The sequence below is a fragment of the Planococcus citri genome, chromosome 4 (assembly GCF_950023065.1).
Source record: "Planococcus citri chromosome 4, ihPlaCitr1.1, whole genome shotgun sequence".
NCBI classification, from domain to species: Eukaryota; Metazoa; Arthropoda; class Insecta; order Hemiptera; family Pseudococcidae; genus Planococcus; species Planococcus citri.
In genome coordinates, this window is record NC_088680.1 from 2,251,030 (window position 1) to 2,278,983 (window position 27,954).

Genomic DNA, 27,954 nt, shown 5'->3' on the forward strand with positions numbered 1-27,954 from the left:
GCTCTTTCAAATGTTTTTTTTTTTCAAAATTGCGTCGTGCTTTTTTCAAAATTGCGTCGTTTTTTTTCAAAATCCCATTGTGCTTTTTTTTCAAAATTGCGGTGTTCTTTTTTTTGAAGTTGTGCTTTTTTTCAAAATCGGGTTGTGCTTCTTTCAAAATCGCATTGTGTTTTTTTCAAAAGTGTTGTGCTTATTTTTTTTAAAATTGTGTTGTGCTTTTTTTCAAAATCGGATTGTGCTTTTTTCAAAATTGTTCAAGGAGTAATGAGAATTGAAACAACAAGAATACCAGCTAGGAAAAATGAAAAGAAGGTCAACACAAGAGCCCTGGATGACCCAACCAACCAATGGCTGTACCAAAGACAGATGAACATCATAAATGAAGAGATACCAAAAAGCCAGGACATAGAAGAATGAAAAAATATCAAATCCATTGAGACAAAAGCAGCAATAGAAAGCTTAGGAATGGTTCCTTGCAGAATCTGGGCAAAGCAAATTAAGAATTGGGACAACAAAATCCAAGAACTCATACAAAAGAAAAGACAGGCATTTAGAAAATTCATGAGCACAAAAAGTGAGGTTGATAGTGAAGAATATTGAAAACTGTAAGCAAAAGTCTAGAGAAAGTCTAGGAAATTACTGAGAGAGAGCTGGGTTAATTTCTTCACATACAACATAAGGCCAAAGGTGTATAAGATCATAAGGAGAATTGACACAAATTTTAACAAAAGAGTGGGTTTGCCAAAAATTAGGTTTGTGCGTTTTGCTCCGGTTTCTTGTCGGGTTTTGCCCCGTGCTACCCTGTGCAGCCACTAAACGGGTTTAGCACATGCGTTGCGTGGGGTAGCGCGGGGCAAAATCCGACAAGAAACCTGAGAAAACAAACAAACCTATTAAGTCAATGATGCAAAGGAATATTTTGAAAAGCTCTGGAGTGATGAAAATGCACAAGATACAAAGATAGAAGATGAAATTGGAGAAACAGAAGACAGAATTTCATTTAAAGAGCTGCAAGAAGCTTTGAAAAAAGCTAAAAATGCAAAAGCTCCAGGAGAAAATGGCATACCAACAGAATTGTACAAATAGGCAAGTGGTGAATTTAAAAGAAGACTGCTGGAATTCCTAAATAGGATATACCAAGAAGAAAAAATGCCTGAAGATTTCAAAACTGCAATTGTAATACCACTGTTCAAAAAAGGCGATATATCAAACCTGAAAAACTATGGAGGAATAAGTCTATTCAACACCTGCTACAAGATATATGTGAAAATACTGGCAAAATGACTGGTAGATCACGCAGAAGAAAAGTTGTCAGAAAGTCAAAATGGATTTAGAAAAGGAAGATCATGCACTGATGCAAGTTATACAGTAAAATTACTGATGGAAAAAAAGGTTGAATACAACCTAGAAACACACATGTGCTTTATAGACCCGGAAAAAGCATATGATAGGGTCAATAAAAAAAAACTGTTTGAAGTCCTAAAAGATGAAGAGATAACATATAAAATGGGGAAGGTAATAAACAGCACATACAAAGAACACTAGAATAAGAGTATGAATTGGAAATAAACTCTTAGAACAAGCAGAAATAAACAGAGGAGTTTGCCAGGGATGTCCACTGTCTTGTGTTTTATTCAACATGTATATGGATCACATGGTAAAAGAATGGCAGAAAATGAAGACAGAAGGCAGGAAATATCAACAGTACTTTTCGCAGATGATCAAGCTGTACTAGCTGAAACAGAAGATGACCTGGAGAGATCGATGTACAATCTAACAAAGACATCAGAAAAGTATGATATGAGAATATCATTAGAGAAAACAAAAACAATTCCCTTCAAAGGAAAGGAACCAGTAAGAAGCAAGATTGTAATAAATGGAAAAATTATCGAACAGGTCAATAATTTCAAATACCTGGGAAACACGATATCATACCAGGGAGAAGTAGATGTTGGTGGAAAGATTGCAAAGTTCCTGAGAGTCACAGGACTGATAAATAGGACCCTGAGAAGCAGTATAAGGTGCGAAAAGAAACAAGGTTGAAGGTGTACAATACCCTAGCAATACCAATGATGACTTATGGAAGCGAGGTATGGGCACTGAAGAAATCTGATAAAAGAAGAATAACGGCAGAGGAGGGGAAGTTCATGAGGAGAACAGCAGGGGTGACTCTCAGAGACAGAGTCCCATCTCAGAAAATAACAGCAGATCTCGGAGTGAAGCCAGTCATGAAGAAGATAAAACGGTATAGGAAAGATTGGAGAAATCATGTCAAAAGGATGGAGGAATCAAGATCACCAAAACAGGTCCTCCAATATACACCAACGGGGAAGAGAAGCAGAGGGAGACCAAGGAGGAAACTCACTGATACCTCAGGCTCATCCTCAACAGGTTCTTCACTGTAGGAGACAGGCCAACAGGCCTACCACTTATAAGGAAACAACAAGGACGACGACTTTCCAATAACTTTATGAGTAGAGTAGACGGTATTTATTGAACCTCTCCAGTAATCTGAGCTATCCAGGATGAGGTAATTATTCCTTCCCTAAGAAATAATTATTGGCTTAACCACCATAAATACCTAGGAATAATAATTTCCCTCTTTCCCAATAATTATCTACCTCACTCTATCAAGTTTTTAATTAAAATGTTGAATAACTCCCCTTTTTGCAAAAATTTCAAAGAAACTTGTTTTTCTTCAAACTTGTAAAAAATACCATATTTTTAACTTTTTCCATACCTAAATTTTAGGATTTTCTATAATTTTTGGATTTTTGCACCCTCTCTTCCATTGTAAGGAATTAAGAATAATAATTCCTGTTCAAAGTCCTGCTTTTTGTTAAAATTTCCATCAAGTGACTTATTCTGCTAAAAAAAGGCAGCAAAGTCCTGCTTTTATTTTCAATTTTTTTTTCAGTGTCACTCTAAAATTTTCGGTTTATTTATTTATTTTTTATTTTTTTTGAAATATTGAAAGCTCAATTTTCAAAAACTCGCCAAATTTTGGAGCTTCAATTTCAAAATTTGGCCAAAATGTGAAAAAATGTCAAATATCGTGTGACATATCGTTTCACATGTTTTAGAGAGCGTTGAATACGAATATGAACTCATTTTTTCGATTTTACGCTTCCAACGTCCTCTTCAAGCCATTGTGTAGTCTATGATGGATTTCCAGATAATTCAGGTTTGAGAAACATCGCACTCGAGTCTCGACAAAATGATCAATCAGCTGCTTAGATCCTTATCCTACCAGACTCGACGATTTTCACAAGATCACAACCAACCCACATGAAAACTGTGCAAACACTAAAACTTTCGTAGCTTTCCCCTCTTTCATATGTTATACCACATCACACAAATGAGACTCGATAACTTCTGTAAAATTTCGAAACCGAATGTAACTTTTTTTTTCAAATAGCTCGCGGCTGATTTTATTACACGCAGGATTTGTGTATAGGTATAGGTATATCGGTAGCTGGAAGGTGAAATGGCGTTGGCTCTTTTTGATTATATGGACTCGGGGAACATACACATAACATTATTAAAATAGCCAAAGCAAATACACAGCCGGACACAGACCAATACATGTACACCAGTACAGTTCAGACCTCCTACCAATGTTACTCATCCGATGGTGTAATTATACTTCACCGATGGATATACGTGCTCTACCATCTGTGTATATGGTATTTATGTACGAAGAAATGACCGTCGGCTACGCTGTATCGAGTCCTCTATTAGTTATACCTTTTGATGTAATTCCACCATCGTGTATATATAGGTAGGTACGTCTCTCTCAATGACAGTATTTATTATTATTCGTTTTTTCTCTCTTCTTTTTTCGCCCCTTCTCATTTCCTTCCTTCTATCTTGTTCCATATTCTTGTATGTAGTACTTGGTACTACAGCACATGTGTACCTCTATACCTACCTACTCAGGTATCTAGTATACCTTGCCTATATACCTACCAACTATACTGAGAATACCCTCTGGACATCGTATATGATACTAGTTGGTAAAAATTCGTATGTTATAGGAAAATTTTCCACCATTTTATGGCCGCAGGATAACTACTATAAGATGTTATCTTAGCTATTCCGATTGGTCAAATTGCACCATTTTGTTGTTGATATAGGATGAGGCAGAAAAATACCGAATTGTCTCGAACTCCGCTCTGAGGTGTTTGTCTATTTTCAACTGGAAATGATTCTGTGGTCTGCTTTCGGCAATATTATCGAGTACAACGAGTACCAACCAACACGACGAAGAGTATACGATCGAATAGGTATAGGTATCTCTATTTTCGAGTTTTCTTTCACCGCATGTGAATTGCGAAGTGGACATTGGTCTGTTTTGCGAGCCTGTTTAGTGTTTATAGGCATAGGCGAGATCGGCGTGCGCCTTGCTTGTAATAACAATCGTTTAATCAGTATTTACGACTACTTTAAGATGCGCAACATGAGCATATAAATTGTCGGTAACAGGCTATAGTGTTTTATTTCATCGATAACTTAATTACATCGATCGAAGACGAGAACTGCATTTTAATCGGCGAATAAAATAAACCAGCCGAGAGAAGCCGCCATCGTCATCGCCATCCGAGGTGTGAAAATGTAATTCAACCCATTCCCGTGGCTCTCGACTTCTCTTTCTATCTTCTTTTCAGCGTTCACATCTCTTATCCGCTCACCCTGCATCCTGTATCTTATGTACAAGTTCGCATAAATTTCAGATCGCCATGTACATAATCTGCCTATCTGGTATCTGCGGATGTAAATTTTCTCTTATTTACCGACACATCGAGTCGTATTGCTGCCAACATTTTGTTGACAGATCGGCTAAGTTAACTTGAGTTGGATAGCTGATTATTAAAATGTCACTGTCGTTGAGAATACCTACATCGTGTTTAGTTCCACAAGTTCACTTGAGCTATGATTTGGAGGGGAAGTGGTTTCAGTTATTGGATCATCATCTTTGGAGCATTTTTTCACCTTTGATTAAGTCATTCGGGGACAAATAAGTAATGCTTACTTTTTATTGAGGGACTTGAATAAGTCGAATTTTGACAGAATCTTGTTGATTGGATTTAATTTGGTTGTGATTCAATCGCTCTATAATGATATTTTGTCGAGAAATCGTTCGCGACCGAATCATTTTAAATCTATGTCGACGGATTTGAAAAAGCCAAATTTATAAACGCCCCCTATCGTTTGATTCAAATCAGAGAGTGATTCAATCGTTCTTGAATGATTTTCAATTTCGAGCGAATCGTTCGCGAACGAATTGAGTTTATTTACGTGATAGGATTACTATTTTCGAAGTTTCGTAATACAGATCATTTACATCTAATATGACTTTTCAGTGAATCATTTCGTTCGTGAACGATTCTTCTTTACTGAGCAAATCGTTCGCGACCGAATCATTTTAAATCTTTGTCGAAGGATTTGAAAAAGTCAAATTTATAAACGTCCCTTTTCATTTGACTTGAATCAGACAGTGATTCAATCGTTCTTGAATGATTTTCAATTTCGAGCGAATCGTTCGCGAACGAATTGAGTCCATTTTATTATGTGATAGAATTAACATTTTCGAAGATTCGGACGATTCGGTATACCCATCATTCACATCTAATATGAGTTTCCAGTGATTCATTCGTTCGTGAACGATTCTTCTCCCTCGAGCAAATCGTTCTCGACCGAATCACTTCAAATCCTAACTGAAAGATTCAAAAAAGTCAAATTTATAAACGTCCGTCCCTTTTCGTTCGATTTAAATCAACCTGTGAATCAATCGTTCTTGAATGATTTTCAGTTCTGAGCGAATCGTTCGCGAACGAATTGAGTCTATACATGTTACAGAATTACCATTTTCCAAGATTCAATATACTCATCATTTACATTTAATGTTAAATTTCAGTGATTCATTCGTTCGTGAACGATTCTTCTTCTGTGAGCAAATCGTTCGCGACCGAATTATTTGTGAATCTTTATTGACGGATTTGAAAGAGTCGAAGTTATAATCATTCTTTTTCATTTGATTTAAATCAAGCTGTGATTCAATTGTTTTAGGATGATTTTCAATTCGGAGAGAATCGTTCGCGAACGAATTGAGACCATGTAAGTAATGTGACACCTAGAATTGACATTTTTGAAGATTTGTTATACTCATCATTTACATAATCTAATATGAGTTATAACAATTCATTCGTTCGTGAACGATTCTTTCGTTCCGAACAAAACATTCGTGAACGATTTGCTCGAAGGGTGAAAATCGTTCGCAAACAAGTCGAATCCATTTACGTGATAGGATTGACATTTTCGAAGATTCGTTACACTTATCATTTACATCTAATATGAGTTATCAGCGATTCATTCGTTCGTGAACGATTCTTCTTCTGTGAGCAAATCGTTCGCGACCAAATTATTTGTAAATCCTTATTGACAGATTTGAAACTGTCAAATTTATAACCATTCCTTTCCATTTGATTCAAATCAGTCAGTGATTCAATCGTTTTTGAATGATTTTCAATTCTGAGCGAATCGTTCGCGAACGAATTGAGTCAATTCACGTGATAGAAATAATATTTTCGAAATTTCGTAATATATAGGTATCAATTGCATCTAATATGAGTTTTCTGTGATTCATTCGTTCGTGAACGATTCTTTTCTTCCGAGCAAAACGTTTGCGAACGATTTGCTCGAAGGGTGAAAATCGTTCGCGAACGAATCGAATCCAGCTTTCAGCTTTTGAATCAAGTTTAGTCATTTGATCGGGCCCATTTGATTTTTCAGTGATTCATTCGTTCGCGAACGATTTGCTCAGATGATGAAAATCGTCCGCGAACGAATTGAATCCAGATTTTGATAATAAAATAAAAGTGTCAAAATTTCACCAAATTCTTCAGTTAGCTATTTCATATGAGTTTTCAGTGATTCATTCGTTCGTGAACAATTCTTTTTTTCGAGCAAAACGTTCGCGAACGATTTGCTCGAAGGATGAAAATCGTTCGCGAACGAATCGAATCCAGCTCGGCAGCTTTCGATGATTAAGTTTGGTAATTTGATCGGGCCCATTCGATTTTTCAGTGATTCATTCGTTCGCGAACGAATTGCTCAGATGATGAAAATCGTTCGCGAACGAATTGAATCCAGATTTTGATAATACAATAAAAGTGTCAAAAGTTCACCAAATCCTTCAGTAGCTATTTCATATGAGTTTTCAGTGATTCATTTGTTGGTGAACGATTCTTTCCTTCCGAACAAAACGTTCGCGAACGATTTGCTCGGATGATGAAAATCGTTTGCGAACGAATCGAATCCAGCTTTCAGCTTTTTAATCAACTTAGTCATTTGATCGGGCCCATTCGATTCTTTCATTGATTCATTCGTTCGTGAACGATTTGTTCAGACGATGAAAATCGTTCGCGAACAAATAATTTAGTCAATTCACACGATAGGAATAATATTTTCGAAGTTTCGTAATACGTATCATTTGCATCGTAATATGAGTTTTCAGTGATTCATTCGTTCGTGAACGATTCTTTTTTTCCGAGCAAAACGTTCGCGAACGATTTGCTCGGATGATGAAAATCGTTCGCGAACGAATCGAATCCAGCTCTGCAGCTTTCGATAATTAAGTTTAGTAATTTGATCGGGCCCATTCGATTTCAGTGATTCATTCGTTCGCGAACGATTTGCTCAGATGATGAAAACGTTCGCGAACGAATTGAATCCAGATTTTGATAATAAAATCAAAGTGTCAAAATTTCACCAAATCATTCAGTTGGCTATTTCATATGAACTTCCAGTGATTCATTAGTTCATGAACGATTCTTTTCTCCCGAGCAAACCGTTCGCGAACGATTTGCTCACATGATGATAATCGTTCGCGAACGAATTGAATCCAAATTTTGGTAATAAAATAAAAGTTCCAAAATTTCACCAAATCCTTCAGTTAGCTATTTCATGCCTATGAGCTTTCAGTGATTCATTCGTTCGCGAACGATTTACATTCTTTGAACAAATCGTTCACCTTCACCAACGAATCGTTTACAAGTCTGTTTGATATATGAAATAATGCTTCTCCTTGTCTTTCGCCGTGTCTGATTCGATTCCTAAGTAATTCAGTCGTTCTCGAATGATTCAACGTTTCTGAGCAACGCTTTCGCAAACGAATCAACTCCAATTTTTGATGATTCACAATGGATTCGATGGCATGATTTTCCACTCGGCTTGATTTATTATTGGTGATTCATTGATTCGCGATCGATTTTATGTATTTGTCACTCGACGTGTTCAGGAAATCGATCTCTGCAACGAAGTGTGTATAAAAGACTTCAGCAAGTTGCTCGTGGAAGCCAAAAGCTGGAAGGCCATCCACTCGCAATAACTGATCAAAACACGACTGCATGGCTACAAATGGTGACTCTTGAAGGCATATACGAAGATCTCACAGCTCGACACAACGCACAGTGCAGACGTGAGATAGATGACGATGACGTTGGCGACGAACGCAGTATACTATACTCGTAGATACACACCACGAAATTTAAATTGATGACAGCCTGCGGGCAGCGCTCCGATTAATGGCAAAATACGGACCAACAAACGCGACTGCGACTGCGACTTGGGCTGCGTTGCGGCGCGTACAAGAACCGGAAGCCCTTCATACCAGGCACCTTAATGATCCGTCAAATTTCCAGTAGCCCTCATCGGCCGGTCTGACATGCGGTAGAAACTGGTTGCGGGTGCTCGGAGCGAAATTTAAATTACATTTATTATTTAATTTGGCGTTTATTTTATAATTAAGAAAGCTTCTCGGCTTTTTTACCATACCTTTCCGTAGCTGGTATCTTTAAAAATAGAAGCCCACTCGAAAACTACTACTGGTATAGCCATCAGCCATTTCCTCGGCTCCCACCTCGCGGTCTTCATCAACACACTGGACCAGGAGGAGGAGGCGAGGAGGCGAGCTGAGGTAACGCGAAGGTAATGAAATGTCCGTTTAAATGATTTCCTCGAATGTTAATGCGTTTAACGTTTGTACGTACCTACGAGTACCTATCTGTACTATTGGCATAAAGATTTTTTTTTCTTATTTTATTTTTCCATTCTTCGCTACCTTACAGCGTGCTTTCGTCGACCGAATGCTGGAAAATGTTGGTCAATTTATCACTATATACAGTATACACGATGGTAATTTTTCAGCTTAACTGCATCAACGAGTAGTATTCTTGGACCGAAGCTATACGAACGATGATTGTCTTTCTACCCGCTTCTTGGTTGTGCCACTCTATGCCCCGCAGCCACCGTCATAATTAACGGCTGTGATTTGAAATTCTTTCGACCGGATTATCTCGACTCAAAGATATACGAAGAAAAATAGTATTTGATCGAGTAATCGGTTGCTGCTGGTGCTACCCACACATTCCGCACACTAGCTAAGCAAAAAAGATGAGATGAGGTATCCAAATACGAGTAGTACGTAATTCGGCGGGTGTCTCAGTCTCGTATGTGTGTTCGTTGAACTGTGAATATCTACAGCAGTCCTCTGGTCTCTCTCATCTTCCTTCCCCAGTTCCAATAACAACGTCTCTTCTGCTTCTACATATGGTCCAGACAGGTAATGCGATAGTTTTGACGAGGATGGGAGTTTTGACAAATGTGTCTGGCATCGTGATTGTGTATTCGATGATCGTAATGATCGAATTAAACATTTTACCAAATAACTCGACGGATGCGAGATGATAAATGATATAGACACGTGTGTAATAAATGAAGTTCTTCGGTGCATTGTTTGAATTAGCGTTGGAAATTCAAGGTCGCCTCGACCAATGTTCGAATATTCGGAAAATTTAACAAAATACGAACATTTTGGGGGTAGATCAATTTTCAATATCGTAAAAATGGTTCCAAAAATAACTCGAAAAATTGTCGAAAAAATTACGAAATTTGACAATTTCATTTCTATCATAAAAAAAACTGTATTTATTTCGTTCACGAACGATTCGTCCAGAATCTACAACCATTTCCTCAAAAACAAGATTGTATTTTTTTGAGTAAACAAATACCTTATCCAAGTTTTGGAGAAAAGCGTTAAAAATTTTGATACTAGCCAACTGCAAAGCACCTCTTATAGGTCATCGCGTCAGAGATATGACAGCGTGAGTATTTATGCTATATACCAACTCGTTCATATATATGTACCTATAGGTATAAAATTACACGATATAGGCACCGCAATCGCAATCGCGCAGATATGCTGATATGTTGGCTGAATGTGTAGTGTATTGTCTCTCTATACATGGTCAAGACGTATCAGAAAGCAGAGCCACCTTTTGAGAGGAAAAACACGCCGCATATGCTAAACGTAAAAACAGTAGTAACTCGATACACGTTGCGGCAAAAGCCACATAATAATTAAATAGCTATGTCAATTTCTAGTCGGATTAGGTTTTTTATCAGATCGATCGAGTGTAAAACAAACACCGGAAATCGAGTTTCGTAATTACCTATATGTAGGTACTCGTATGTGTGCACTTGCTGGAGAAAGAAAGAGAAAACTACACAGAAGAGCCTGTTGCTGTGGCGGCGGCATTATGAAATTAATACTATTTCGCCGCTCACATAAAGCCTATAATATGTTGTCACGCTTGTATGCGAACTACTATACGTCAATGTGGCCAATATTATCCTTTTGAAATTCAATTAGCATACACATCTCACATCTTACAATTAGAATACAGTAGGCACAAAAAGTATTGGCGCATCCCATCGAAAATGGCAATTTTTCAAATTGACGTTATGAGTTCAAGATAATGTGATGAGAAGACCGACTCTTCGTTAAATGAAAATCTTGTACGAAAGAATTGATTCATTTTTTGCGAAACATTTGTGCAGAAATTGATCTATGTATTTAAAATCGAATCGAATAATTTACTTACGAACGGTTGATTATTTAATAACTTGATTGATTTCTTGGTGAATCATTCGCGAACGAATTGATTTATTTAATTGATTTTCGTGAATCATTCGCGAACGAATTCAACAATTTTCGACGAATCATTCCCGAATGAATTGATTCATTTATTTAATTTTTGATGAGTCATTCGCGAACGAATTCACTCATTTTCGTCAACTCATTCGCGAACGAATCGATTCATCCAATTAATTTTTGATGAATCATTCACGAACGAATTAACTCATTAATTCGCGAACAAATTGAATAATTTTTAGTGAATCATTCGCAAACGAATTCAATCATTTTCCTCAAATCATTCGCGAACGAATCGATTCATTTAAAATAATTTTTGGTGAATCATTCACGAACGAATTGAATAATTTTCGTCGAATCATTCGCTAACGAATCGACTCATTCAATTAATTTTTGGTGAATTATTCACGAACGAATTAAATCATTTTTTTGAGAATCATTCGCGAACGAATTGAATCATTCGACGAATTATTTGCGAATGAATTTAACATTTTCCTCGAATCATTCACGAACGAATTGAATCATTTTCATCGAATCATTCGCTAACTAATCGACTCACTCAATTAAATTTTGCCGAATTACTCACGAACGAATTGAATCATTTTCGACGAATCATTCGCGAACGAATTTAATCTTTTCTCTTGAATCATTCGCAAACGAATCGTATCATTTAATTAATTTTTGGTGAATCGTTCACGGTCAAATTGAATCATTTTTAGTGAATCATTCGCGAACGAATGGAATCATTTTCGTCGAATCATTCGCGAACGAATCGACTCATTTAATTAATTTTTGGTGAATCATTCACGAACCAATTGAATAATTTTCGACGAATCATTCGCGAACAAATTGATTCACTGAATCAATTTTCGATGAATCATTCGCGAACGAATTCAATCATTTTCCTCAAATCATTCGCAAACGAATCGATTCATTTATTTAATTTTTAATGAATCATTCACGAACAAATTTAATCATTTTCCTCGAATCGTTCGCGAACGAATCGATTCATTGAATTTATTTTTTGGTGAATCATTCACGAATGAATTAAATCATTTTCGTCGAATCATTCGCGAACGAATTAATTCATTTAAATAATTTTTGATGAATCATTCGCGAACAAATTGAATTATTTTCGTCGAATCATTCGCGAACGAATTGATTCATTTAATTAATTTTTGATGAATCATTCGCCAACGAATCGACTCATTTAATTAATTTTTGGTGAATCATTCACGAACCAATTTAATAATTTTCGACGAATCATTTGCGAACGAATCGATTCATTTAATTATTTTTTGACGAATCATTCGCGAGCGAATTGGTTTACTTAATCAATTTTTGATGAATCATTCGGGAACAAATTTAATCATTTTCCTCGAATCATTCATGAACGAATCGATTCATTAAGTTTATTTCTGGTGAATCGTTCACGAACTAATTGAATCATTTTTGCCGAATCATTCGTGAACGAATCGACTCATTTTATTAATTTTTGGTGAATCATTCGCGAACAAATTTAATCATTTTTCTCGAATCGTTCGCGAACGAATCGATTCATTGAATTTATTTTTGGTGAATCATTCACGAACGAATTGAATCATTTTCGTCGAATCATTCGCGAACGAATCTATCCATTTAAATAATTTTTGATGAATCATTCGCGAACAAATTGAATCATTTTTGTCGAATCATTCGCGAACGAATTGATTCATTTAATTAATTTTTGATGAATCATTCGCGAACGAATCGACTCATTTAATTAATTTTTGGTGAATCATTCACGAACCAATTGAATAATTTTCGACGAATCATTCGCGAACGAATTAATTCACTTAATCAATTTTCGACGAATCATTCGCGAACAAATTTAATCATTTTCCTCAAATCATTCGCGAACGAATCGATTCATTAAATTTATTTTTGGTGAATCATTCACGAACGAATTGAATCATTTTCGTCGAATCATTCGCGAACGAATTGGTTCGTATAACATGGTATCTAAAGGATTTTTTTTTGAATAAAATCACTACTTAATCACTACTTTTTTCACTACTTTTCTTCAACCGAATTTTTAAAAAGGCGAACCCCCCCCCCTCCCAACAAACACACAAAAAAATCAACAAAATATATTTTTTCACAGAAAAATTTTCAAAAGAATTGAAATTGGAAGACAATTTGCATACTTAAGTACACATTAATTTTCCTAAAATTTCAATAAATTTTTCAATAATTTGAAGATTTTTGTTGTGTGTTTAAATTTTTTCATTCTCGTACTGCCTTTTTGACTAAATCCACTATTTTTTTACGACTCTTACAATCCATTTTAAAATCACTACTTTTACAGCCTGTTAGATATACCCTGTATTTTGGGAAGAAAAATTACGCTCAAGTTAATTTGGACGGTTTTTACACCACTTTGTTGAAAATCTGTAATTTCCAAAATATATCCGAAGGCTCCGAAACAGCCTGAAACCACCTCTAATCGACTCAGCATATTGAAAATGGGGTAGGGCTAAATAATAAATTTCATTTCAACAACTCAATTGCGTAAAATATTGTGGAAATTTCAATTTTCAAAAATCTGCTAGATCCAGAACTGCCACTCAAAATGGCTCGAAACCGTTTCCAATCGATTTGGAGGGTCAAAAACAGGGCACACACCCAAATTTCAGCTTTCTTGATCTATTTGCTAAAATTTTGTTTTTTTTTCATTTTTGACCCAAAATTTATAAAAAAAATTTATTCAAAATCATTTGTGAACTTTAAATTTGTATTCGGAAAATCAGATCACCTCGATTCAAACCTGACGTACAATTATTTCGTCTGATTTTCAAATTCCGTGATTTTGGAATTTTTTTTTGATTTGCCATTGAAAATAAAAGGACACAGGTGTAGAAGTGACTTGAGTAACTTTTCTCATCAGGATTATAAAAATTACTTACTTATTCTCGTACGAAAATTCGTATTTCATCATTTTTGGAAAACAATTTGTACTCACCTGAAACAAAAAAAAATTTAAGTGGATTAGTTAGTTGTAAAATTTTTACTGATCAATCTACGGATAAGTACATGAAATAATAATGGTCGAAGGCTAGAGTAAAAATTCTGGCGATTTCGACGTTTGAATAAGGAGCCAGAAATTAATATTCATTACTAAGAAAGTATACTGTAAAAATTGTAAAATTGATTATGCAAATCACTCAAAAATATCAAAAATCGAAGCCATCAAAAAACGACCAAAATTTGAGAAAATGTCTCATCTTGTCAAAATCGCTGAAAATTTTTCTTAAGAGTGGATTTAAATCATGAGTTTTTCAAAAATCGCAGCCCCAGTCAAATCGAAGACAACAACTCGACTTCTTTTACCAAATTTGGTGCCCCTGCCTTTGCTCGCTACACACTGCACAGTTCAATACAACATTGCAGCTCTCTCTCAAAGAGTTCAATCTTTCATTTCCAGGGAAAATAATTATTAGAGAATTAATTTTCAACGTTTGCCAGGCGAAGGATCTGACAACTTGATAAAGTTGAAATAAAACGCATTCCAGGCGTGTCAAAAATATCCACGGGTTTACTTCACTTGCAAACTATAAACATACTCGTACTCCTAGTACATACTTGTACCTATAGATATTAAATACACGATAATACCGAAGACAAGATGCGGGCGGCTGCATGATAAACTCGTATTAAACATATTGACACGAAAGTAATTACACATTAATGATTTTTTACTACGTGAGCGACGCGGCGGCTTGTACCATAAGTGACGCTATCGAGGGGCATGATAAGGTATATGTACCTGTATTAAAACATGCGAAATAATTAATAACTCGATAGTTACCTGCGCCATCTCGCCTGTAAGGGGGAAAAAAGAAAGAAAAAAGTGATCGAGAGAATACACCTAGAAAAGGCAACGAGTGGAGGAGATGGCGCGTGAAATATCTTTCTATCTTTTTCTTATGCTAGACCAATAGACCACAAGACCAAGAAGTTGTAATTCTGCGATAATTTATATTAATCGCGTGATTGAAGGCGCGCAAAATATTTCACATGGGCGCGTTTCCTGCTGATTTTGCACGCTTTTGCCTTGCGAGAAGAGATTCACTACTACGAGAGTTTATTGGGATAGGTATTGCTTGTTTGTAAATACGAGTAATAATTTTGCACGACTAGAGGGTGGAAATGATGTTATGATTCGTTTCTGTCCATATTTGAAAGATGTTGCTATGAATCAGACACGCATATGCTATTTTTTCAGACATCCCTTCACACTTTGTTGAACAGAATTACACATTTATTCGATCTACGACCGCAGACTAGCTCAAAATTCTATTTTTACGAGATGAAACTCTTCACAAAGGATGTTAATCTATTAAAAACACCACGAATTTTTTTTTTTTTGCTAAAAAAATCCCAAATGAAATCATTATAGAAATAAAATAGTCGAGTTTCGTCATTTGATGTACACCCAAAGCCAATTAGATATTTCAGTGAGTCATTCGTTCGCGAACAATTTTTCTCAACCGAGCAAATCATAATAGTTTTTGAACAAATCGTTCGTTAACGAATTGAATCCCATTTTTTGTTTAATAGGATTAAATCAGATTGCTTTCCTCGTGACGTCTATACTAAATTTTATATTTCAGTGATTCATTCGTTCGCGAATGATTTTCATAATTTGAGCAAATCGTTCGCGAACGAATCATTTTTACTTCCGATTAATGGATCTAAAAAAGCTAAATTTTGCCATTTCCTCTATCGTTGTATTTGATTTAGTCGAAATTCAGTCGTTTTTGAACGATTTGTCGAATCTGAACGAGTCGTTCGCGAACGAACCATTTTTACTTCCTATTGGTGGATCTGAAAAAGTTGGATTTTGCTATGTTTATTAACATTGTATTTGATTTAGAGGAAATTTAGTCGTTCTTGAATGATTCGTCGATTTTGAACGAATCGTTCGCGAACGAATCATTTTTACTTCTTATTAATGGATCTGAAAAAGTTGGATTTTGCTATATTTTCTATCATTGCATTTGATTTAGGGGAAATTCAGTTCTTTTCGAACGATTCGTCGAATCTGAACGAATCGTTCGCGAACGATATGAATACAGTTTTTTTGATGATAGGAATGAAATTGTCAATTTTCGTCATTTGATCCATCCATACCCAATCTTATTTTTCAGTGATTCATTCGTTTGCGAATGATTTTCATACTCTGAGCAAATCGTTCGCGAACGAATCGTTTGTAATTCTTATTGGTGGATCTGAAAATGTTGAATTTTTCCATATCCTCTACAGTTGCATTTGATTTACTTAGTCGAAATTCAGTCGTTTTTGAACGATTTGTCGAATCTGAACGAGTCGTTCGCGAACGAATCATTTTTAGTTCCTATTGATGGATCTGAAAAAGTTGGATTTTTCCATGTTTTCTAACATTGTATTTGATTTAGGGAAAATTCAGTCGTTCTTGAATGATTTGTCGATTTTGAGGAAATCGTTCGCGAACGAATCGTTTGTAATTCTTATTTATGGATCTAAAAAAAGTCGAACTTTGCCATGTTTTCTATCATTGTATTTCATTTAAAAGGAAATTCGGTTGTTTTCTAATGATTTGTCAAATCTGAACGAATCGTTCGCGAACGATAGAATCCAGTTTTTCTGATGATAGGAATGAAATTGAGAATTTTCATCATTAAATGAGATCCATACACAATTCTATTTTTTAGTGATTCATTCGTTCGCGAATGATTTTCATGTTCAGAGCAAATCGTTCGCGAACGAATCTTTTGTAATTCTTATTGATGGATCTGAATATATTGAATTTTTCCATTCTATCGTTGTATTTGATTAAGGGGAAATTCAGTTGTTCTCGAATGATTCGTCGAATCTGAACGAATCGTTCGCGAACGAATTGAATTCCGTTTTTTGGTTGACAGAATTGAAGCAGACAGCTTTCGTCAGTTTCGTCGTGGCGTTTATACCAAATTATATATTTCAGTGATTCAGTCGTTCGTGAATGATTTTCATACTCTGAGCAAATCGTTCGCGAACGAATCATTATTAATTTTTATCGATGGATCTGAAAAAGTTGAACTTTGCCAAGTTCTCTATCATTGTATTTTATTTAGTGGAAATTCAGTGCTTTTCGAATGATTTGACGATTGTGAACGAATCGTTCGCGAACGAAATGAACGAATCTACTTTTTAATGATAGGAATGAAACTGTTGAGTTTCGTCATTTGATCCATACCCAATTTTATTTTTTAGTGATTCATTCGTTCGCGAACGATTTGTGAATTTTCTCATCTAAACGAGTCGTATGCAAGTGAATCTTTTAGGTGCACTATTTCTCAAGTGATTCAGTCGTTTCGTAATAATCCATTTTTTCTTTGTTGCATTGATAATGTCATGTTTTATCGCATGATCTTTCATCTGGTATCAATTCATTCATTCACGATCGATTTCTCGCCTCTGAGTAAATCGTTCACGAACGATTCATCTTTAATTGTCCATGAATTTAAGCAAAAATTACCACGAATTTGACCAAAAATTACAAAGATATTGACAAACAATTAGGTACTAGAAACTTTCAAGTTGAAAATTCAAAATTCAAGTTTCAAAAATTTACTGAAGACTCCAGTAATCTCCAAAAAGTTGCTGGAAGCACCAAAACGACTGCAGTCGACTTGATAGTGAATTGAAATTGGAGTGCAGAGTAAATTTTGAATTTCCAGCTCTGCCTTGTAAAATTGTATGGAAATTTTGAGCACTTAAAAATCTGCTGGAGGTTCCAGTAATTTACAAAGAGTTGCTGGAAGCGCCAAAACTACTTTGAATCTATCTGCAGTCGCCTTGATAGCGAAATTGAAATTAGTTTACAGAATGAATTTCGGCTTCCAAACTGCATTTGATGAAATTTTGTGGAAATATCAAGTTTCAAAAATCTGTTGGAGGCTTCAGAACTCCTCAAAGGGGGTTTAAATCGTTTCCAATTGGGTTTCCAGGTCGAAAATAGGGTATATCCCAAATTCCAACTTTCTAGGTCAATTTGGTAAAATTTTGTTTTTTCCTCATTTTTGGCTTAAATTTAATTTTCATCAATTTGGTAAGCTTTACATTTTTTTTCTCATCTTAGACTTAATTTTTTTTTTTTTTTTAAATTCACCAAAAATCGAAAATGCTTTTTAGCATTTGAAATTTAAACTTGTGGTAAATTTTCGCATGCTCTTTCAATGTCCAGTGGTTCAAAAAATCTCGTTCGAGTGTTGGAAAACAAAATGTACGATTTTGTCTGAACTGTCAATCAAAATGGCCGCCATTTTGTTAGTAGTGCCAACGTTTTATTGATCAAGTTTGCTTCAAAATGTTCCTAAGGATATTCCTTCTAAGAAAAGATTTGTCCCAGACGATCAGGGCAGAAGGGGGGGGGGGTGAAATTATTCCTATTGCCACATGAGTCGTCAATGATGAAAAACGAGGATGTGAAATACGTCTCGAGCGATTTCAGCGTCGATTAAAGAGCTCGAAGCGTGATCTAATTGTTTGTGTGACATATTGGCGGCTGCTAAGGCGGTATTTTCACGCCAGACGTGTACATATTCGTAAATGGCGCTCGCAGTAGGGTGTTTGTGCATAATGATGGATACTATATTAGACTATAGGTATATACGTAGGTATAGGTAAGGTACTGGTAATACACAAACACATAAACGCACGCAGCATAAGTCTGCATACACAGACACAGAAAGTGGGCAAAGAAAAAACCTCTTATATGCATAGGTAGGTATATAGAGAAAGAGATAGACAACGTACTAGATCGTGCCTGTGCCCTCAACTATGGCACGATTTTGCCGCCTCGATACGCGTAAAATAAATCATTCGCGTCTACGAGTTGTCGACGTTTTCTCATGTTTTTGTGCGTGAAGAAAGAAAAGAAAGGCGAAAAAGAAGAAAAGAAGCGAGAAAGCAGCGTCCATAAAGCCATAGAGATGAAAAAATTATGACGACGACGAGTAATCATGGTAGATTTTTGCCTACAAGACTAGTGCTACAGAGAGTACCTACTTTGTGCCGCCGAACTGACTCTTTTAATATGTATATCATACAGTAGACCTAGGGTAGGCGCATAAAGCACCATAATACTTAATAATAATATGTGTAGTCTAGAATACACATTCAGCGGTTGTCGTCAACGTCGTGATACGAAGCGACGATATATATGGATTTTAGTTGTCGCCGCAGTGCCCCAAAGGCAAAATATCCCAGATAAAAATCTAAAAGCGACAACATAATCCGCATGCTATTGCTATAGGACAAGTATAACGCAGCGATGGCGATGGCGGCCCGGTAAAGCGTGAGGCGCTCGGGCTCGGTGTCAACAAACAGCCATTTAAATTAGAAAAAATTATTCATACTGCACGTTCGCGTTTCTTCTGGTTCTGTATTTCCCAGCGTATGTCTTGGGACGTCGGTGTATAATGCTTTGGCATGTGGCTGCGAGAGAAGAGTACCTGGATAGAGTGCAGATTTGCATTCAACAGGGAGCTAGGCAGTGGATACCTCTACAGTATGCGCCACAAGTCCTATAGGTTGGATGCATTATTGATCTGTAGGCTATTCTTGAAAATGGCGAGTAAAGCATTGAAGAGTTTCACTACTAGTCCTCTCAGGGTATAAGAATTATTGGAAATCCCAGGGACACGAGCAGTTCTACGAATCAAAGGTCTATAGCCCAACAGTCCCAGAAGTGGCAATGGCATCAGCGAGTAATTCAAGGATGACTGAAAGTTGATGAATCTTGCATTAAGAATCTCAATGTTTGGGGACTTCGATTCTCTCTGTATACAGAGAAAATCGCCTACAAAAATCAAACCAACGTAGCGTGTGGAATTTCAAAAGATTGAGAACCAATAGATTTCGTTTATTTTTTCATTCATTTCAAAATTTGAAATCGACCCAAAAAATTGATTTTGATTTTGCTTCAACAACAAGTTTTTGACTCGGGCACCCTTAAAGTAAAGGGAAGGAAGGAAGGATGGAAGGGAGTGAGGGAGGGGGAGAGCAAATTCTTGACGATTCGAGTACCTATTCATTTCCTAGTCCTCAGCAAAAAGATTTTGAACACGTTTGAGGGAACTCAGAAACCAGTTGGACACTCAAGTTTTACAGAAAATAGTGAAATTTGGGTTTGAGAGGCCAATATGTATCCAAAAACAAATCAATTTTACAGAAAAAATACTCCTTGTTCAAAATATTTCAATATGCCAAAAAAAATAAAATTTTTTTCAATTTTTTTTGAACAATTTTATAGGTAAGTATGTTCGTTTTTTTTCTATCGAAAGCAGAAAAGAAATTTCCGAACGGCAGCAGTTAATCGCAACTAGAGATGGGCAAATAAAAAAGTGAAATCTGAAAAGTGAAATAAAAAAGGTATGAAACGTTCTCTGACGAGAAGTTCACAACATGGTGAATTCTTCAAACAAAGACTGTCATTGACAAACTTTGGATTAGGTATTCCACTGATGATTTCAATTTTTTTTCAAAAAAAGTCCCATCTGTAACCAACGTTGATTTTTGAAAAAAAAATAACTAAAATAAAAATTTTTTATTGAAACATGTTCAATTTTTAAAACAGATTTAATTTTTGAGGAAAACATCCCATTTTTTCGAAGAAGAAGAAGAAAAGGAATGCTTCGTTTGAAAAAAATGTTCACTTAAGTAAGTAATTAAGAAAAGTTTCAATTTTGAAAAAAAAAATGTTCACTCAAGTATTCAAAAAAAGTTCAACTTTAAAAAAAATCTCATTTAAAGAAATACTCATATTTTTAATGCATTTCGGGAGGGGGGGGGATCTTCATTTTTTTGAAAAAAATAAAATAAATTTTTGAATAAACGCAATCTTACTTTTTTTGGAAAAAAGTCTCATTTTTGGGAATTGTTTCAACTTTTTTTTAAAATCCCTCTTTTAGGAAAAAGTCCCAATTTTTTGAAATGAATCTCACAAATCTCACTTTTAAAAAAATCAAGTACCATTTTTGGAAAACGCCCCATTTATTTTTTGATGAAATTTTCATGTTTTGAAAAGATATGTTTTTTTAGGAAAGAAAACTCATTTTTTGGAAAAAACGGTCAATTTTTTGTACTCGTAATAATACAAATTCATTTCTTAAAAGCTCACTTTGTTGTACTAGAAAATATCCCATTTGTTGAAATCAATCACAATTTTTCATGAAATTGGATACAATTTCAAAATGAATTTTAAAAAAATTGAAACATCCCAGTTTTTGGGAAAAATACCGCGATGTGGAATGAACTTTCTCTTACAAAGACTTTTTTTTTTGAAAAAAATCCTCTTTACATTTAAAAAATTATATTTTTGATCAGAAAACTGCTTGTTTTTTAGAACACTGTGTGAAATTATTTTTTTTGGAAAATTTTCGTACTTTGGAAGCAAATTTCATTTTAAGAAAAATTCTTCTTTTCTTGAAAAATTATCAAAATTTTCTTTGTTGAACAGCAAACTCCAGTTTTCTGGAACTGGGTAAAACAAGTCAATTTTTGTTGAAAAAATCCTAACAATTTTTTTGGTCATTTTTCAAATTTTTGAGAATGAATTTCATTTTCGAAAAACTTTGAAAAAATATATTTTTTTTTTGAAAAAAAACACAATGATATTTGAAAGTTGTCCCTATTTTTAAAAATAAAATCCAAATATCTGGAAGAAAATTCCACTTTAGACCAATGGTTGGGATAAATATTATTTTTTCAAAAAATGATTTTTTTTTTTGGAAATTCTTCATTTTTTTAGAATAAATTCAATTTTTGAAAAAAAATAGATGTTTTAAAAACGTATTTTTTGGGAACGAGAAACCATTTTATGAGGGTGTCTTTTATTGGAGAAAAAAATATACCTACTTATATCTTGTTGAAAACTCTTTCTTCACTAGAATAAATTTTTCTCTGAAAAAAAATTACTTTTTAAAAAAACTCTCACGCATTTAGCGTAAGAAGATCGACTTTTCGTAAAATAAAGATCTTTTACGAACGACTTGATCCATTTTTTTTAAAACATTCACTCGCGAACGAATTGATTCGAACAAATGACTCGTTCGCGAACGAATTGATCCGTATAAGTGACTCGTTCGCGAACGAATCGATTCGTATAAGTGACTCGTTTGCGAACGAATCGATTCGAACAAGTGACTCGTTCGCGAACCAATCGATTCGTATAAGTGACTCGTTCGCGAACGAATCGATTCATTCAAGTGATTCGTTCGCGAACGAATCGATTCAATATAGGTGATTCGTTCGCGAACGAATGGATTCATTTACTCAATTTTTGGTGAATCATTCACAAACGAATTGAATTATTTATTGTGAATCATTCGCGAACGAATTGACTTTTGTTTATGAATCATTTGCGAACGAATTGATTCGTATAAGTGACTCGTTCGTGAACGAATCGATTCGTATAAGTGACTCGTTTGCAAACGAATTGATTCGTATAAGTGACTCGTTCGCGAAGAAATCAATTTGTATGAGGCATTCGTTCGCGAACGAATCGATTCGTATAAGTGACTCGTTCGCGAACGAATCGATTCATTTACTCAATTTTTGGTGAATCATTCACGAACGAATTGAATTATTTATTGTGAATCATTCGCGAACGAATTGACTTTTGTTTATGAATCATTTGCGAACGAATTGATTCGTATAAGTGACTCGTTCGTGAACGAATCGATTCGTATAAGTGACTCGTTTGCAAACGAATTGATTCGTATAAGTGACTCGTTCGCGAAGAAATCAATTTGTATGAGGCATTCGTTCGCGAACGAATCGATTCGTATAAGTGACTCGTTCGCGAACGAATCGATTCATTTACTCAATTTTTGGTGAATCATTCACGAACGAATTGAATTATTTTTGTGAATCATTCGCGAATGAATTGACTTTTGTTATTGAATCATTTGCGAACGAATTGATTCGTATTAATGACTCATTCGTGAACGAATTGATTCATAAATTAAAGAATTGATCGATTCGTTGGCGAATGGTTCTTTCAAAAAATTCAAGTTCCATCTAAATTACTTTTAAAAAATGATGCATTTTTTTCAAAGAATTTCATTTTTCAACAGAAAGCCTTTTTTTTTTCATTAAGTAAGGTCAATTTTTTGTAAGAAAAATAGATACCATTTTTAAATAGATATATTTTTTGGAACATTCTCAAATTTTTTAAAATAAACCTCAATTTTCTTGAGATAAAATCTCATTTTTGATAAGAAGATCCTTTTTTGGGAGGGGAGAGGGAGTAAAAAGAGCTCATTGTTTCGAAAAATATTTTAAAATTTTTGCAAAATCAATTTATTTTAAAAAATATTATTTTTTGAGAAAAAAATTCTGTTTAAAAATAATCTCTCATCTTTCAAAATACCTACGTCCAAGTTCGCTCAATACTGAGTCGAATGAACGGAGGCGATGAAATGCAACTTTAATGTAAAATTCATAAACGAAAACCACCACTTCATCGAACAAATCACCAAGAGAACTTAAACTACCGACAGTTTGCCGAACTTTGGAAGCATACAGTAGGTATATAGAATATGTATGTACTTGCACTGTACGTTGTACACTGTGCAGTGTGCACTGTGCAATGTACAATGTACCTACTTGAGCGATGGTTCGAAGGAGGCGTAGAGGCGGTATCGAAGGGATTTTATAATAATGTTTACGCCACTGTACATACTCGTAGTACAGCGATGCAGCGTCTATCTCTATAGTCTATAGTCTATACCTATGAGGAGATATATTATGTATATTGTGGCTCGCACAAGCGATAATAGTAAATTTTCAACGACAACTAACAGATCGCGAATATGTCGGCGAAGACATTTATTGCCCAGTGCACTTCTCACCATTTCGCATCGTCGTCGGTGCAACTGCAACAGCAACAGAGCAAAAAAGCAAGACGATGACCACGATTTTACACGTTTTACGGAAGCTTTGTGGCATATACTCGTACCAATTCGACCGATGATGGTAATTTTTCGCAACGGTATAAATGGATGGAATAGGAAAGGAAAGAGTATAGGTAATTTGAAAACTCTGGAAGAGCTTTTTGTTGGCCACGGTATCGCGGTATTGGTATTGGTAGAACGCGGACGTAGCCTGGTGGTATATGCGGCAGTGGGTGTGTTGTAAAAACGCTTTCCCACCGGGTTAAAGGTGAGATGAACGTAGACATGAGCCATTAGCGTGCGCCCTGGGGCTCGTTTCATCTGTAGCGCGTTATTACGATTAAACAGATGAACCCAATAATACGGTCCGGCGTGCCATACCGAGCAGCGAGCAGCGAGCTTTACGTAGGTCTTGATCGTCGTATACTCGTCGTATTGCGCCAGAATACGTCATGTGTCCCACGCACATCGCGCAGCCTCTTTCTATCTTACCACTATCTAAGTATCTGCAGAGTACAAGCCCATGCCATGCCAGCTAGAGTGAAAATTATGACGTTAAAAAGGGATCAATATCGTGTATCGGGTTTGACACCTGAACGTGATGGTGATTGTGATTTTTAGTTTGGCTCGGGTTGGACGATACGATTGAAAAATTCGCAGATCGGGTTATCTGAGGCGCAGAACGGACGATGTCCGTATTGCCTTATGTCGCCGGTAGCGTAGCCCGGAACCATGCACACTTTATTGTGGATCTATTTCGACCTTCTTTTAATTGCCAACAACATGCCGAAATTATACGAGTACACAGACACGGATACCTTTCACTTTGTAATGGCCGATGTATTGTTCTATGTATGTATAGTTGATCATATAGCAATGTGCCTATTTTGGGCGAGAGCCTTCATTTCCTCAAGTTAAGTGTATCAGAATGTACTTGAGGAGGATTTGAACGCCTGTTGCACTAAAAGAACATCGAAAAAAGCTTACAATAGGATGAAAACCGTCAACTTTTGTGATGTCATCTGTACTGAAACTTTTCCAAACATTCATTCGTTCGCGAACGATTTTTCTCATCCGAGCAAATCGTTCGCGAACGAACTGAATCCAGTTTTTGACGATGGGAATAAAATTGTCAAGTTTCGTCATTTGATCTACACAGATGCGATTTGATTTTTCAGTGATTCAGTCGTTCGTGAACGATTTTTTCTCATTCGAGCAAATCGTTCGTGAACGAATCGTTCGCAACTTTTATTGAAAAATTGAAGAATGTTTGGTTTCGTGCAGATGTGCATTATATTATCTGATTTCAATTCCAAGTGATTCAGTCGTTCATAAATGATTCATCGTTTCCGAGTAAATCGTTCGTGAACGAATTGAATCCCATTTTTTGTTTAACAGAATCGAGGCAGATAATTTTAATCGTGACGTTTGTACTAAATTTCACATTTCAGTGATTCATTCGTTCGTGAATGATTTTCATACTTCGAGCAAATCGTTCGCGAACGAATCATTTTTAAAGTTTTATTGATGGATCTGAAAAAGTTGAATTTTTCTACGTTCTCCATCACTATAACTATTTGATTTAGTGGAAATTGGGTCGTTTTCGAATGATTTGTCGAATCTGAACGAATCGTTCGAGAACGAAATGAATCCATTTTTTTGATGATAGGTATAAAATTGTCAAGTTTTGTCATTTGATCTATACCAAATTTTATGTTTCGGTGATTCAGTCATTCGCGAACGATTTTTTCTCATTCGAGCAAATCGTTCGTGAACCAATCAAATCGTTCGCGAACGAATCATTTTTCATTCTTATTGATGGATCTAAAAAAGTTGAACGTTTACCATTTTCTCTATCAGTGTATTTGATTTTTTCGAAATTCAGTCATTTTTTGAATGATTTGTTGATTCTGAACGAATCGTTCGCGAACGAATTGAATTGCATTTTTTGGTTGACGGATAGAAGCATACATTTTTCGTTGTGAAATTTATACCAAATTTTACATTTCAGTGTTTCATTCGTTCGCGAGTTAGTTCCATAATCTGAGAAAATCATTCGCGAACGAATCATTTTTACTTCATATTGATAAAATTGAGTCGTTTTCGAATGATTTGTCGATTCTGAACGAATCGTTCGCGAACGAACTGAATCCATTTTTTGGCGATAAGAGTGAAATTGCCAAGTTTCGTCGTTTTTATCTGTACGCAATTTGATTTTTCAGTGATTCAGTCGTTCACCAATGATTAGAAATCAGAATTCCTTCTTCTGAAAATACGATTTTTTCTTCATTATGATGGCATTAAAAAAAAAAAAAAGGAAAAGGACTTTTGGTTTGAAAACCAAATGTTTAAAAGATATAGGATTTTGCATTTTAAAAAAACAAATAACTATCTATCTAAAAATATAATTTTTTTATTTAAAAGAATAAATTGTTTCATAAAGTGAATTTTTGGATTTAAAAAATTTTTTTGGGCTAAAAACCTTTTTGTCTCCAATTGAGCTGAAAATTGGACTAGGGTTTGTTTTTGGAATGGGAAATCCATTTCTGGCATCAAATCGTCACCAGAGTGCACTTTGAAAGCAGCCTTTTTTAGGCTAAAAAAAAGAGAAACAAATAGAAAAAAATAGTAAAATTTTGCATTTTTTATGACGGATTCTGACTAATTTGAGGTTGTTGATTTCAAATATGACGTCAAAATTGATGCAGGCTTGTTTGATTTTAAGATAGGCGCCAGTTCTTCATGCAGGAAGGGCGAACGCGCAAATCGGACAGCAGATTCGGACTCGGCGATCTCGAGTTAGTCGAAAACAACTCTTTTACCCGACTTTTTTGAAATTCAAAAAAATTTTAAAAATTCAAAGGGGTTAGTTCTTGCATTTGTTCGGGCGAAAAAACTTTTTCTCTCAGATCGAGCTGAAAATTGGGCTAGGGGGGTTTTTTGGAACGGCGAATTCATTTCCAGCGTCAGATTTTTATCAGAGTGCACCAGTCTCTCACAAACAGTCTTTTTATGAGCTCAAAAATGACCAGAAAAAAATTGTGGAATTTTTCATTTTTAACGACGTTTTCTGGCTAATTCAATGGGGCTGGATTCGAATATAACCTTCGTTTTGGGATCGTACTCGTATTTTGCAAAGTGGTCGCAATTTCTCGCTAAAGCCGCGTCCTTCGACACAAATGGACAGCAGATTCGGACTCGGCGACCTCGAATTAGTCAAAAATGACCCTTTACTCGATTTTTTTGAAAATCAAGAAAATCCAAAAAATTCAAAGGGTTAGTTCATGCATTTTTTTCGGACAAAAAACCTTTTTCTCTCGAATCGAGCTGAAAATTAGTCTAGGGAGGTTTTTTGGGACGGCGAATTCATTTCCAGCGTCTGATTTTCACCAGAGTGCACCATTCCCTCGCAAACAGCAGTGGAATTTCGAATTTCTTTTATGGCGGATTCTGGCTTTCATTTTGGGATCGGACTCGTATTTTGCAAAGTAGTCGCAATTTCTAGCTGAAGCAGGTTCCATCGACACAAATGGACACCAGATTTGGACTTGGCGACATCGAATTAGTCGAAAACCAACCTTTACTCGACTTTTTTGAAAATCAAAAAAATCCAAAAAATGCGAGGGGTGGTTAATTCATGCATTTTTTTGGGCAAAAAAACTTTTTCTCTCGGATCAAGCTGAAAATTGGGCTAGGGGGGTTTTTTGGAACGACGAATTCATTTCCAGCGTCAGATTTTCACCAGAGTGCGCCATTCCTTCACAAACAGTCTTTTTTTGAGGTAAAAATTGAGCAAAAAAAAGTTGTGGAATTTTGAATTTTTTATGACAGATTCTTATTGAATCGAGGTGGCTGATTTCGAATATAACGTCAAAATTGATGCAAGCATCTCTGATTCCAAGATAAGGGCCCGTTTTCCACGAAGAAGAGGTGATCGATCAAATCTGACAGCAGATTTGGACTCGGCGACTTCGAATTAGTCAAAAACCACCCTTTACAAGT

The 27,954-nt window shown here is 35.6% G+C and overlaps 1 protein-coding gene across 11 annotated transcripts in view; it reads right to left on the bottom strand.

The window, feature by feature from the left end:
- The window catches only part of twz (BTB/POZ domain-containing protein twz), a 376,456-nt gene that overhangs the window by 43,923 nt on the left and 304,579 nt on the right, over positions 1 to 27,954 (bottom strand). The window contains exon 1 of one of the 11 annotated variants that reach the window (XM_065364338.1): positions 13,939 to 14,014. The exons of the other annotated variants lie outside the window; for them this stretch is intronic. Within the exon in view, the coding sequence (XP_065220410.1) occupies positions 13,939 to 13,970 (32 nt within the window). The 5' untranslated portion in view covers positions 13,971 to 14,014. Of the gene's footprint in view, positions 1 to 13,938; positions 14,015 to 27,954 lie in introns of those variants that run through there. 11 annotated transcript variants of the gene reach the window in all.